The following is a 15,595-nucleotide window of genomic DNA, read 5'->3' as shown; positions in this document are numbered from 1 at the left end:
CTAACTTCAGACCTGTCCTACAGCGTGGCCAGAGTTAGCTGGTTAGGTTAACTGGCTAACTCAGCTTCTCCGAAAAACGCCTATTGCTCGCCCCCGGAACGCCCCCGACTTTTAACCAGCTGTATTCTAATATAGCTGGATATGAGTTTTAAAATCACAGTTTTGCCATTTAGACAGATATATTTTCAGTTATCTGTCTAAATGGCATTTTGAATATCTACACTGATGATTTTGCGAATGGGCTACATCAAAACGTAACTGGCTTTCATGATTGACATGTACCGTCTGTCATTTCTGGTGCATTAATTTGATTTTTTTTATACCTAATAACATATTTCACGTTCTCTCCTGATGCCAGCTTTCAATCTGACATCCTACCCAACATTTGTAAATTTAGTTGATAATCAGAATTCTAGATAAGAGTTTTGCAACCATAATAGTGGATCATCCATATGCAGTACAGTTTTATTGTGTCTCTTGTAAGCTCTTGAGTTACAAAAGGACATTTTAGACTGCTATACATGGCCATTGACCTATCCATTCAGCAAATAATTGTCCAGCCTTGAATTAAAGGTATTCTTATTTGTTTGTTTTTAGAGTACGGGGAGTATATCATGCATTTTTGATGATCTTATCTGAAGGAGGAGTACGTGGACTTTGGGCCGGTTGGGTGCCAAATGTGCAGAGAGCTGCTCTTGTAAACCTGGGAGGTAAATCTGTCTCCCTGAACTAAAAAGTAGTTAAATCCTGTGTAGTACAAGCTAAAATAGTTTCAAGTTGTTTCTGGATTATAATTGTTTTGACCTCTATGGCTGTTTTCCTTTAACTGTGATGGCCTAAAGGTATAGTTTACCTTCAGCTCACCTTCTTGTCCTGTTTGCATGTAGCTGTTCCCTGAAGTAAAATGAGTAGACATTGTAAAGCGCACATATTTTTCCCCAGATTTTGACAATTTCTCCAGGAAATTCTTTTGTAAACAGGTCTTATATTGTAAAATTCAGTTTTCTATCATGTAATATATAGAACAAAATAATAAACCAGATTTTAACTTGTGAATACATTTCAATTTTCTTTGTAAAACTGTTTTCTCAGATTTGACTACATATGATTCGGTGAAACACATTTTACTCCGCAAGATAGGTCTTCAGGACAATATTTTGTGTCACAGTATAGCAAGGTATGGTATTATAGGTAATATTTTTCATGGGTATTTGCAACAACATCTGAAATTCCAAAATAGATATCTTGGGCTAAGTAAGGTATTTTACACAGGTTTAACCCTAAGTGGCTAATCTAATTAACTAATTCAGCATAATCCAAGATTTCCATCTAAATCAGACCTCTTTAATGTTTGCTTGACTATCCATGTAGTAGGATTTTTTTCTCTTTACCAAAACTAATGTAAATGTGGCAGACCCTCCCTGTTGGGCCAGCAGATGTCACTGTTCCTGTTTTAGAACACACTTTGTAAGAAGCCATCCATACCCAGGGGCGGATTGCAGGAAAATATTGGCCCGGGAGATTTTTTCAAAAGTGGCCCATGGGGTATCTGATGCCTTCATGCATTTTCCTTGCAGCACTTGTATCAACAGCTCCCAAAAGCACACTAACTCAACCCTGGAAACCAGCAGAATTGAGCCAAAATATCTCCAAAATAAACTTCATCTTTCCTAAATAACTACAAAGTTGAACACATTCTAGAGACCATAAGTGAGCACAGTTGGAGCACCCATTCCATCCATGCAAATTGGTTGGGCCCCCTACACATCTGCTTATATTTCTTATAGAGAGAGATTCTGAATTCCTGGTCTGGCTTTTGAACCAATTGCAAGTAATGACACTGCCAGACAGTGTCGGACACACATGCTCAGTCACAGATTTTTAGATTGCAGAAACTTTATTGGCACATACACACTGATATCCACAAAGACACATTCTCGTTCTCAGACCCAAAGACACACCCACACACTGAGAGTATGTGTGTGTGTCTGTGTCAGAGACAGCGATATCTCCCCCACACACTCTCTTACGTGTGTATGGGTATGTGTCTCTCTTTCTTTCTCATTCTCTGATACAGATGCACAAACACTCTTTCTGACATGCTACTGTTGAACAGCTGCTTATGAGCTCACACAGTGAGTGCTCCCAGTCCAGCACTGCTGGATCATGGTGTAAAGTTCTTGCTTGCTGTCAGCCCTTCCCCAATCTGCAGCAGCCCCCTCCTTTTCCCAGTCTCTTTCTCTAGGAGATCCACTGGTTCCAGAGCCAGCTGCTTCTTTCAGAGCTCAATACAGTCCCCTCAGATAGAAGCCTCCGCAACACTGCATAGACAGTTTCTCCTGATTTACCCCCTTCCGACCTGTGCCTGTAGCTTGCTTCCACTTCTCCGCAACCCTCCCACCATTCTAGTGCATCCCCGTTTGCTGCTTTTATGGTTTCACAGGCTCTGCCCTGCCTACCGACTCCAAGGGAGAGGGGACAAAAAGTGACCTCTATTATTCTCTGGGCTTAGAAAAAGAAAAAATTAAGCCCTGGCCGAGACTGGGGAGCGCCACTAACCCGAAGTAGCACAGCTACGCATGGAATCCTGCTTTCTCTTGTGGAGTCAGTACAGCCAGAACTGATGCAAGGGTATTAGGTGTCATAGGTGAACCTTACAGCCTTGCACATACTCCTGATCCCTCCCTTCCCACAAATAATTTAAAAACTATGCATTTATAGTAAGAGATTTTACATGAAAAAATATTCAGTGTTCTAAGGTAAAAATATCACTTAAAACATGTATTATTTATATTGGGGCGGATTTTAAGAGCCCTGCTCGCGTAAATCCACCTGGATTTACGCGAGCAGGGCCCTGCGTGCCGGTGCGCCTATGATCAATAGGCCTACCGGCGCGCGCAGAGCCCCGGGACTCGCGTAAGTCCCGGGGTTTTCCGAGGGGGGTGTGCCGGGGGCGGGGCCGAGCGGCGCGCCGTTTTCGGGGCGGGACGCTGCGTTTCGGGGGCGGGCCCGGGGGTGTGGTTTCGGCCTGGGGCGGTCCGGGGGCGTGGCCGTGCCCTCCGGAACCGCCCCTGGGTTGCGTCTAGGCGCGCCAGCGGCCTGCTGGCGCGCGGGGATTTACTTCTCCCTCTGGGAGGCGTAAATCCCCCAACAAAGGTAGGGGGGGTTTAGACAGGGCCGGGGGGGTGGGTTAGGTAGAGGAAGGGAGGGGAAGGTGAGGGGAGGGCGTTAGTGAATTCCCTCCGAGGCCACTCCGATTTCGGAGCGGCCTTGGAGGGAACGGCGGCAGGCTGCGCAGCTCGGCGTGCGCCGGCTACACGGAATAGGCAGCCTTGCGCGCGCCGATCCAGGATTTTAGCGCATATGCGCGGCTACGCGCGTATCTACTAAAATCCCGCGTACTTTTGTTTGCACCTGGAGCGCCAACAAAAGTACACGAACGCGCCGTTTTTGAAAATCTACCCCATTATTTATGTGCACTGCTATGGTACCAACCAGAAAACGCTGCAAAAAAAAAAAAAAAGACGCCTGCAGTCATATGGTATTGGGACTATTGTAAAGCATGTCAGCCCTCAGAAAGCTTTAAGTAAACTTAATTACAATATAGTAAACCTCCCATATGAAAAGAGCACTAACTGCCAGCACTCAAACAGTAACAACACTACATATGAAAAGGCAACACTTCAAATATTATACCAGGTCCTAAAACATCAATACAACTGATATTAGGAAAACAGAGCAAGATCCTTACTCAGAAACTACATGCTAGCAAAATACTTCACCTCAATCACACATGCAGAATACAGACTGACCCTCACCAAATACAGAATAAAGAGTCAAAGTACAACTAGAAACATGCAGACAAAAATTGAATTGGAAATCGTAACAAGATAGACTCCGTATGCAGTGCAACAGTGTAAAAATAGAAATATCACTATTCCTCATTAAACATTTTATTTATTTATTTATTTATTTATTTATTTATAGGTTCTTCTATACCGCGGTACGTATAGCAATACATCACCTCGGTTTACAGTGAAACATTAATTTAGCAACAGGCTTTACATGTAACAGTATAAAATGAACAGTAAAACAATTAATAGCAATAGGCTTTACAGAAAAACATGGGTTTCAAATAATATGCATAAATATCGAACAATAGAATATTAATAACCATGTATTTGCAGGAGCAAATAATCCATCTGAGGCAAACCAACGTCTCATTAAATATAATAGCCTGAATTGATAAACCATGTGGGGGTGTGGAGTTGCAGATAGTAAATATTATTGTCGAGTATAAGAACTTGGAGAAGGTAAGGAATCATATGGTATTGCTGAAGGTTAGACGAGACTCATAGTGTGAAAGCTTGTTCAAACAATCAAGTTTTAAGGTTTTGTTTGAAAGTTTTGTGACAGGATTCAAGCCGCAGGTCCAACGGCATGTTATTCCAGATTTTTATTCCAACATCAAAAACAAAATCAAGCTATATAAATCATCAATCATAATAGTAAATCATAATCATAAAAAGAATAAATATTTCAAAACAGCTGAAGAAAAAATACCCAATAATTAATTTTTTTCAAATTATTCCCGAATTCCATTAAAAGCAGAATATAAACCAAATAAATAAAATTTTTAAAAACAGAAGACATCAAATAACACTCAATTATTAAAACTAATAAGGATAAAAGAAATCTCCTGCTCTCCATACCTGGGAACTTTTTCTCCTCTCTCTCTCTCACATACCCATATTTTCCAACGCACACACGTTCTCATTCTCTTTAGAAGAGAAGAGGCCCCTGTCAGCCCGGCTGCACAGAGGAAAAGAAAAAGCCACTGTCAGCCGGGCCTTGAGGCTGAAGAGAAGAGTCCACTGTCAGCTGGGCCGTGTGGAGGAAAAGAAGAAGCCACTGCCAAATAGCCCTTCTAAGTTCTCCGGATAAGTTATATCCGGATAAGTTATATTGGATAAGTTATATCCGGATAAGTTAGATAACTTATAAGTTGTATCCGAATAACTGGATATCTTTGAATATTGTGCCCAGGAAGCATTGCATTCCTCATTGATTTTAATGGAAATGAATGAAATGAAATAAAATAAAAGATTTGATTTGGGAACCAGGACAAATGAAATGAATAAAGAATGGTAACTGAACAAAAAAAAAAAAAAATCAGTTTGTTTTTTTTCTGTGCTCATCCCTATTATGAACTGAAACAATTCATTTGCATTTCTAGTGATCTGGTTCTCTTTTCTATGTTGACCATCTGTTAGCAATAAATTACTATGTTTTTCATTTTTGCTTTAAAGAACGATGAATCTCTGATCCCAAATGTTGTCATAAGGTGATAGCAGCTCCTTTCTTTTCTGCCGCGTGGCCCGGCTGACAGTAGCTCCTTCTCTTCTGCCGCACGGCCCAGCAGACAGGTGCTACTTCTCTTTTTTTGTGCAGCCTGGCTGACAGTGGCTCCTTCTCTTCTGCTCAGCAGCCCGGCTGACAGGAACTCCTTCTCTTTTGCCACACAGCCTGGCCGACAGGGGCTCTTTCTCTTTTGCTGTGCGGCCCGGCTGACAGCGGTTTCTTCTCTTCTGCCGCGTGGCACGGCCAACAGCAACTCCTTCTCTTCTGCTGCATGGCCCAGCCAACAGCGGCCTCTTTGGTCCACAGGGAGGAGGGACCCAGTGGAACAAAAGACCCCCCTCAGAGGAATTGTTGGGGATAAATTGAGGATTAAAATAGATAGGCAGAAACTGTGGCTGAGCCTCTAAGAACGTACCCAGTGCTAATGATGCCCTGACTGCAGGAAGCCCACATAAGTTAGCCCTACAACCATGTGATTGGCCTGACCGGCCCACCGAGGCATGCCTGAAGCCCCGATAGGCCAATCCACCCCTGTCCATACCCCTCAATCACTACCATCTGGAGAGTCTGGATTGGATGCCTGAAGGCTATTTAGCCCAGCCATTTTAAAATATCTTGGGTTCAGTTTGAGGCAGCAAGGGAAGAGTAAGGATATTTCAGTTTTACACTCTGGTGAGACCTTCCAGCTTCACTCAAAAGGAGTTTCTTTTAGAACTGATACCTCATCGTGCACTCCCTGCCAGAGGGTCCTTCTAATTTGCAGCGAGATAGATTTTTAAGCCTGATATCCTTTAGGGGCAAAAGGGCTCTCATCAGGGGACCAAAGACCTGTGAGCCTACTCTAAACTCTAGGTCAGCAAGCACCAGTGATGGATCCCGCTGCAAGAGACTGTGAAGGCAGAAAATATATCCAGTTTCCCTGTACGTACCCAGATTAGTCCAGACTCCTGGGTTTTGCCTCCAGATGGTAGGTGGTGTATAACCTTCAGTCTGGAGAGAGAGAAAAGATTAAGAGAAAAACATTTCTGGATCCTCCCAAGGAGTTGTGAGGTCCTGGTGGGGCCATGCCCCCCCCCCCCCCCCCACTGGTTTGAGGCAGACGAGTAGGGGTTGGTGACCTCTCTGATAGCTCAGTCCGGAGGTCCGTGGTGTGGACATCTAATGATCCAGATATTTCATCCCCCACGAGACAGCAGTGAAACTTTCTGGCAGTTCTGCACTGCAAGCTCAGTGGAGCAGGGAAGTATCCTTTTCTTTTTGTAAATAACATTTTTATTGCGATTATAGAAAATTGGTCAAACAAGTAAATTATCAAGATTTACAAAATTATCAACCCTTCCCCCCCACCTTCCTTCCATTACCCACTCACCCCCTCCCCACCACTAGAACCTATCATGGACCCTGCCCGCGGGTCTCCCCGTGAGCAGGCCCTGCTCACCTTGCTTCACCCGACGCAGCTGGTGCCGCCGATGCTGGGCCTTCCGGTGCGGCTGGAGCCGTGGACTGAAGTTCCTCCCGCGGCCCGGAGGCCGCCCCTGGTAGCAGTCTTCACCACGGCCGGTGCCGCGGACTTTTCAGCGTCCTCTTCGCGGCATGGAGCCACCGCCGACATCACTGTCTTCCTCCCAGGCTGCAGGCCGCATCCCCGGGCTGGATTGCGGCTGGAGCCGCCCCCAGGGCCTCCTGCAGCAGCTGGAGCCGCTGCCGTCATCAGGGCCTGCTCTGCAGCCCCAGCCCTGCCTCTGCTTTGAAGACGTTGGTGCAGGCCGCTGTCCGCGGTCCTGCACAAGTTTCTGCTTCCTTCCTTAGGCGCCGGCACATGCCTCTCTACAGGATTTAAAGGGCCAGACACAGGAAGTGTGCTGGCCCCACCTATGATTGGACTTCCTGCTCCAGCCCTATAAAGGGCTGCTCCGTCACTTCAGTCTTCGCCTTGCATCGGAGTTACTTCGTCTCTGGAGGCTCCTGCCTGCCAGAGTTCCATCAGGTCTTCTTCGTGGAGCTCCTCTTCGTTTCGTCTCATCATATCAAGTCATGTTCGTGCTTGAGGTCCCCGACCAGGTGTCCTGGTGTCTCGTCTTGATCTTCTGCTCCCTGATGTCCCAAGTTCCTTGGTGTCCTGCCCTTCTTGGTGTTTGCTTCAGCACTCCTGAGCCTTCTGGTCCTGTCAGGCCCGACTCCCTCGGATGACGTCTTTCCTGAGCGTGGAGTGGCCGGCAGGTGGACTGGTGTCCTGTGCTCCTGAGCCGTCATGTCCTGCCAGCCTTTGCGGAGCTCCGGATGACTTATGGCTCCGTCGTCGAAGTTCTGCCTCGGCTGGATTCTTCCCTGCGCTTGTCCCGTTCTCAGCATGGTCCGTGACCAGCCTCCTCGGGCTGTGTAGGGCACGCAGTGGGACAGGGTGGTCCGCGACCAGTCCCGCGGGTGGACTGTGTAGGGCACCCTGAGAGACAGTGCCAATGTCCTTCCGCCCAGCTTCTCGTCTCGTCCCGGATGCCGTTGCATCAGCCTTGGTGTCATGTCTTCGTCTGCGATGCCGTAGCATCGATCTTGGTGTCATGGCTTCATGTCAAGGCCCGTCTGCCCTCGACCTCAGGCCAGGCCTGCTGCTCCATGCTGATCCAAGCGGCAGGTCCGAAAGGGCTCGGAATGGTCAGAGGACCATTCACATTCCAACATCATCTTGTTGTTGGCCTTGGGAGCTTGCAGGCCTGGCAGAGGGTAAGCCCGTCAGCCATGCTGGAACACACCGTCAACCCCTCGGTTCGGTCCTGGATCCGTCTGGGGTCGGGCTGAGGCCCAAGGGCACACTAAAACACCCCCATGTAACAGAACCTTTATAATACATAAGGAGTAAAGAAACTGAAGACAGTCTTAATATTTTGTCTTAACCCGTAAATCACAAGAACTCCATATTTGGAAATATTTCCCAAGATTATCTTGTCTGATAGCCGAAAGTCTCTCTATATATTTTCTTCAATTTAGTTATCACCAAGTGACTGGAGGTATATCACTTCGCTCCCACTAAGCTGCAACAACCAGTCTTTCCACAACTTTTAAGTAGATCAGCAACCTTCGTTGTGTTTTTTCCTAAATTGAGATCCAGCATACCTAATAGCCAAATTTCAGGTCTCAGAGAAATGGTACTCTCTTACATCTCACGTGCATATTCCTTAATTTGCCCCAAAACTGCACTAATTTAGGACATCCCCAAAAAACATGAAGGAACAATCCAATAACATTGCATTCCCTCCAGATTGATTATTTCTAGATGAGGATCACTTCCTTAATTTTAAAGGGCATAAATACCATCAGAACAGCATCTTATATCCATTTTCTATCATGGAAGAGGACATGGTTTTCCCGACCAAAAAATAGCATATATTTTTTAGATTAATTTTGATACCTTATTAGCTGCAATACAAAACCCTTCAGAAAGGGAACAGCCTTTCAGGAGATCCTTTTTGACTGCACCGGAACTCAGAAAATGACACAATTGTGCATAAGCCAAAAAGTCTGAGTCTTCCAAATCATAAGCGCCCACAAGTTCTTGGAATTTAATCATTTCTCCACTTGACCAAACCTGCCCTAGTCTATATAAACCATTTTGCTCCCACTTTCTGAATGCATTGCACTCTCATCCTACAGAGAAGGAGGCATTAAATCGAATCGGAGACAAAAAATCTTCCCCAAGATCCTCTTCTTCCATTTTTTCCAGATCTAAATGGTACAACCTAAGCAAGGACAAATCTGATCCCAATTTATCTCAGAAGATTTCTTGTCCCAGACAATATATTGAATAGGTTTGGATCCCATCCTTTCCTGCTCAATCAATACCCAATGTTTTCTATTCACTGTGTTGTGGCATTCCACAATGGCATTCAATTGGGAAGCTACAAAGTATTTCACCAGGTTAGGAACCCCTAGTCCACCTTCTGTTTAAAGCAATACAGTACCCCCTTAGCTACCCTTGGGGGCCGCCTCTTCTAAATACATGAGAACACTTTCTTCTGAAGAGTTTTAAGATGTGAATCCGATATTATATAAGGCAATGCCTGAAATAAGTAACTAATTCTAGGCATCAAGTTCATTTTAATCGCAGCTACTCTACCAAACCACGACATTGTAAACCTGTCCCATTTTCCTATTTCCTGTAGTAGAGACTGAATCAAAGGAGTATAATTACATTTAAACAGATCCTTCTGCTCTGTGCAGGTATTCACCCTCAAATATTGTATTGTCTCTTTACTCCATTTAAAGGAGTGATGACACTGCAGGTGCAGGTGTTGAGAGTCTGAGACATACATAAGTAAAATTTCAGACTTTTCCATGTTTATTTTGAATCCAGAGACTATCCCAAATTTTTCCAATTCCATTATTACTGCTGGAAGGGAGGCCTCCGGATCAGTTAACGTAAACATATCAACTGTGTATATTGATATCTCAAATTGCGTGTAGCCGCGCGTATCTTATAAAATCCGGGGTCTGCACGCACAAGGGGGTGCATATTTGTGCAACCTGCACGCGCCGAGCCCGGCGTGCGCTGCCTGTTCCCTCCAAGGTCGCTCCAAAATCGGAGCGGCCTCAGAGGGAACTTTCCTTCCGCCCCCCAGCCCTATCTAAACCCCTCCTACCTTTGTTGGGAGATTTCCGCCTGCCGGAGGCAGGTGTAAATCTGCGCGCGCCAGCAGGCTGCTGGTGCGCCATCACCCGACCTAGTGGCTGGTCCGGAGGCTTCGACCACGCCCCGGGCCAGCGTCACGCCCCCGACACGCCTCCTGCCCCACCCCGAAATTCACGCCGCCCACCCGACACGCCCCCTTTGCAAAGCCTCGGGACTTACGCATGTCCCGCGGGCTTGCGCGTGCCGCCGAGCCTATGCAAAATAGGCTTGGCGTACGCAGGGGCCTTTTAAGAGGGTTACGCACATAACTTATGCACGTAACCCTTTTAAAATCCGGCCCAGAATGTTTTTGCTCTATTTCTGAAAAAATATTTTAAGACCTTATCTCTATCGGAAAGAAAGGCAAAAGTTATCAACATTATACCTCTATTTTCAATATACAATTCATCTTGTGATTTCAATAGAAAATCTGAAATATCCATGGATAACTCAGCATTTAATTTTTGCACATTCAATTCTTTATTCTCTGTTTCTTTTTTTGATCTAATTCTTTTCCTTTATTCTTTGTTGTTACACTCGTATTTATATAAAATGCTTTAACGATAATAGGCATACATTGTTCTGGTATTTTTAATATTTCAATGACATAAGACCTAAATAATTCTACTGGGCTCATTTTTTCCATTTTAGGGAAATTTATAACCCTTAAATTTAAAGCACGAGTATGATTTTCTAAACTTTCAATCTTTTTTTGCATTTCTTCTTCTGCTTTAATTTGTTGAATTTGAATTTTTTCAGCCTGTATCAAGCGTTCTTCTACATTAATAATCTGTTTTTGCTGAGTTTCCAATACTTCATCTCTTTGTACTATAGAGCAGTCCAAAGAAGGGTTTTGAACCTAACAGCAGGTCCCATACATCAAAATAACTTTGGAGACGTTCGCGTCCGGGAAGAAGCATCTGTCCTGAGATTGAATTCTAAAATTACTCCTGAAGAAGCGATAGTTTATCGTGAAACACCGGCCATTGTCGGACTTTATTCTTCAACCATGCTTCAGGGAACAGATGTGTGCTTTTCCTGAATTCATTGGGACTTTGAAAACACTTTTCTAAAAAACACGCCGCAAGTGACGAGTAGTCCGGACGGCAAGTTACAAGACTGCCATTGTCTGGCTTGCTGATGCGGCATCCTTCAATTAAATTAATTTATTTATAGTTGGCACAGCATTGATAAATAAATACACAGGGTCTTTTTGTTGTGTTTGGTTTTGAACCTAACAGCAAGCCATTTAGTCTTCTTTCATACTCTGGAGTATCTGGGAGCTCAGTTCGACACGCTGTCGAAAAGAGTGTTTCTCATGGAGAGAGACTGCTGAAATTGCAGTCAGAATAGGCTTCTGCCAGAGCTTTTGGTGTCCAGGGATTGGGACTATTTACAGATCCTGGGTTCTGTGGCATCAGCATTGGAATTAATGCATTGGGCGTTCACCAGTATGCGACCTCTGCAGGGGGCTTTTCTCTCCTGCTGCAATCCATTATTGGAAGAGTTTTATCTTCTTCTTCTTCTTCTGTTAGAGGGGAAAGCCAGGGACAATCTTTCGTGATGGCTTACTTGCACCAATTTCAAGTGTGGTGCGGAATTGAGGTTCCGAATTGGGTAACAGTCACCACCGATGCAAGCCTCTCCGGATAGAGGGTGGTGTGGCAAGATCAATCGGCGCAGGCCAGTGATGGAAACAGGCCTCACGGTCTATCAATCGGTTAGAGACGAGAGCAATGCATTTCATGTTGCTTGCCTGTCTGCCAAGGTTATGCAGCCATCCAGTATAGATCCCATTAGACAATGCAACAATGGTGGCCTACATCAACCAACAAGGTGGAATCAAGAATCAGGCAGTGGCTTAAGAGACCCGGGGGTTGATTCTATGGGCAGAGCAGCACTTGTAGTGGCTGGCAGCATCTCACATCGCCAGAGTGAACAATGCTCAGACAGATTTTCTCAGTCGGAGAAAGTTACACCCCAGGGAATAGGGAGCTGTCAGAGGCAGTGATGTGTCTCATTCACAGAAGATGGGGGGAGGGGGGTATCCCGATCAAAGAGAATACCAAGATGTTGGCCTTTTACAGCCATTGAACAGAACATGATACAGATGAAATCAGAGCTCTGGTGCTGCTGTGGACTTGAGGGATTATGGAATATAGACAAGGGATTATGGAATATAGAGAAACATCCGGGCAATATGATCCTGGTAGCTCCAGTGTGGCCACATTGACTATGCTTCCCAGATCTCATCAACATGGCCATAGACCATGAGGTTCAGACATCAGTCAACTCTTTTCCACCAGGGCCCAAAGTTTTTGGGTCCGACGGCTCACTTCTGTCTCGCAGCTACGCTTCTGAGAAGAAAAGACTGAGATGAAGGGGATATTCTGGAACGATTATTTCAATCTTATTGTAGACTAGACGACCTTCTACATCCTTGACATATGTACAATTTGGAGAATCTTCAAGTCCTGGTCTGCTGTTGATGGAGTGCAGCCTCAGCCTATTCAGGCTATAGTGTTGCACATTTTGGCTTTTCTACAGAAGGGTTCTGATCAAGGGACTGGCCTTTAACTATCTGAGAGTCCATGTAGCGACATTGCGTTGTCTCCAGGAGTAAGGTGCAAGAGTATCCTCTGTCCGCACATCCAGATGTTATACGGGTCCTTCGAGGAGCCAAGAACTTCTGTCCTCAGGCACGGAACATTTGTCCATCTTGGAATCTGAATCTAGTCCTTAGAGGATTGTGTGAGGCTCGGTTTGAACCACTAAAGAGAGCTACTGTTAAGGACTTGACTCTTCAAGTGGTTTTCTTGGTGGCTATTTGTTCAGCCAGGAGAATTTTGGAGCTCCAGGCGCTGATGTGTCGAGATCCCTTCGTTCAGATGTCTGATTCGGGGGTTATCTTTATGCATGGTGCCGCCTTTTCTGCCTGAGATAGACTTGGTATTCCATCTTAATTAGACAGTGGAATTTCCTGTTTTTCCGGATTTGGATTCCTCTATGCCTCACGTGGGGGAACTTAGGCTCTTAGATCGGAGGCGTGCATTATTGAGGTATTTAAAGGTCAATTATAATTTCTGTAGATTGGATCACCTCTTTGTACTATAGAGCAGTCCAAAGAAGGGACATAAGGCGTCTAAGACTACAGTTGTGCGGTGGCTGAAGGAAGTGATCAAGTCGATTTATATTTCTAAAGGGCGGCCGCAGCTGAGAGGTTTAGGGGCACATTTGACACGTTCTCATGAGACTTCCTGGGCTGAGTCACAACAGGTGTCTCTGCATGAAATTTGCTGGGTGGCTACTGGGAAGTCCTTACACACTTTTGCTAGGCATTATCACTTGGATGTCAGGGCTCCGGCTCCCATGTGCTTTGATGAGTGTTCTATGAGCAGAACTCTCCATGTCCCGTCTGAGTTAAGGGGAGGTTAGGTACATCCCAAGAGTCTGGACTGATCTGGGTTTATACAGGGAAAGGAAAATTGATTTTTACCTGCTAATTTTTGTTCCCGTAGTACCACAGATCAGTCCAGAGATCCGTCCATTTACTGGAGGGAGAGTTTGCCGCTCGTACTGTTGCTTTGTATATAGTGCAGAGTGGAGGTTTTCAATACTAACCGCTTATGTTAAGTTTGGGAAACAAGTTTTCTATTGTCTTTTTGGGCAATTTCACCTTCTTCCAGCTCGTTGGAGGGGAAGGAGTTTGCTTAGAAATTTATGGTTGTTGCTGTCATATTAGCTTGGGTACAGAACAATACTGAGGGAGTGTTATGGTTGGGCGATAGCCAGGTGTGGTGAACACCACCTGCAGGGGTGACTCAGGGCAGGAGAATAGGAGCAACAGCAGAATATCTGGTAAGGCTGGTTAGAGTCTCTGGAGCCAGGTGCAGGATGATAGGAGTCTCTGGTGCTGGGTACTGGCTGAAGGAGTCTCTGGTGCAGGGTGCTGGCTGAGATGAGTCTCTGGTGCTGGGTGGTGGGGGTAAGGGTGAACTTTGGGAAACACTGGAACAGCATGTGGGTACGCGTGAGTGCAGGTAAGCGTGGTCTGTATACAGGAACTGAGTGCAGGTATGGGTGGAATCAGGGTAGCGTGCAGGTAAGTGTGAGCTGGATGAGAGAACCAGGGCAAGCAGGACAGATAATGACTGGACTAGACAAACCAAGACAAAACTGCACTGAACAGGAACCACAAAGGCCGAAGGCAGCGAGGCAAGGAAGCAGGGGGAAGTAGGACAGCAACAGGGGGGATGCAGGAACAGAGAACAAGGAAGCAGGCAAGGCAGAATGCCTACAAGACCAAATAAGCAGAGGCCCAAGGCCACAGAGCAAAACAGGTAAGTGACAAGCCCGGAGGTGCACAAGATAAGTAACAGGAGGCTAAAGCAGGGAGCCCAAGGGAACTCGATGCTGAAGCACCAAGGCATGGGCTAGGCGGGGTTAAGTAGGGAGTTCGGGACATGGAGCAGATAGGTAGGACAGCCTGGGCCAGTCAGGGGAGCTTACTCTTCAGGGGCCTCTGGTGGTGAGGAGGCTGCACAGCAGCCATAATCGTAACAGGGAGTGCATGTGGCACACTGGGTTATGTACAGTATCAGTGAAACTTTCTTTGTCTTCATCTGCTGGCAGGGAGGCAAAACCCAGGAGTCTGGACTGATTTGTGGTACTACAGGAATGAAAATTAGCAGGTATGAAGCAATTTTCCTTTAACCTTCCACGTATTTTTTGGACTTAAGCAGAGTGGGGAGGTTTTTGGGTCCCCCTTCCCCACTGGGATTGCAGTGCTGAGAACTAGCCTGATCCCAAAGACTTTTCCCTAAGAGAAGTCCCCCAGAATAGCAGTGAATAAAGGATGAAAGAATTATTAAGGAAGGAAGAATGAGCAGGAAACCCCAGTTGGATCTCCACAGAAACACCAAGGGACTAGGATGGGGCCGAGTGTCCTAGGAGAAGATGGCCAAATGTAGGATTTATGCAGTAAAGATGGGGACCCCTCCACTAGGATTCCCTCACAGCCGCTGGGTACGCTGCACACATTAAAATCACCATGGGGCTTCCCAGATGCCTGAAAAAAGGACACCTCCTTACCCAGAGCCACACATGTACCAACATTCAGATGTAACTTCAGTATTATAGATGGATGGACTTAAATTTATGAGTAAACTTTTATTTAACACCAAGACATGGTCCTGTCTAACTTATTGCAGCCTCGGGAAGCACCAATTCAACATACACACACTGGGAACCTTTCTAGATCTTCTGGGCAACAATTGAGAGCTTAGCCCCTTAAAAAGAATCCCTGCCCCCCCAGAGTGTGGGGTATAGTATGTTAGCAAAGCAGGCCGTGAAGATATAAATTACCATAGTTAGGTGCCCTAAGGAGCAACAATCCTCCAAGAAAGGGGTTACATAAAATTGAGGGCTATAGCATTTATTTTGCAACGTGCATATTCTGGTGGAATTTGTGGATCAAATTTTGAGAAAACAAATCATTTTGTTATTAGGGTTTTTCTTTTTTTTTTAATCTATGTAGCTAAAGTTGGAGAAAGATAGAACATGTTTAACCCA

The 15,595-nt window shown here is 45.6% G+C and overlaps 1 protein-coding gene across 3 annotated transcripts in view; it reads left to right on the top strand.

The window, feature by feature from the left end:
* SLC25A27 (solute carrier family 25 member 27) overlaps positions 1-15,595 on the top strand; it is a 156,919-nt gene that overhangs the window by 82,575 nt on the left and 58,749 nt on the right. For all 3 annotated transcript variants that reach the window (XM_029596063.1, XM_029596062.1, XM_029596060.1), the window contains 2 exons: positions 598-710; positions 1,093-1,177. In XM_029596063.1, the coding sequence (XP_029451923.1) occupies positions 598-710; positions 1,093-1,177 (198 nt within the window). The remainder of the gene's footprint in view (positions 1-597; positions 711-1,092; positions 1,178-15,595) is intronic.

This window comes from Rhinatrema bivittatum, chromosome 3 (assembly GCF_901001135.1).
Source record: "Rhinatrema bivittatum chromosome 3, aRhiBiv1.1, whole genome shotgun sequence".
Classification (NCBI taxonomy): Eukaryota; Metazoa; Chordata; class Amphibia; order Gymnophiona; family Rhinatrematidae; genus Rhinatrema; species Rhinatrema bivittatum.
Note: the sequence above shows the minus strand (reverse complement) of the source record. Positions and strands in the feature narration are given on the sequence as shown.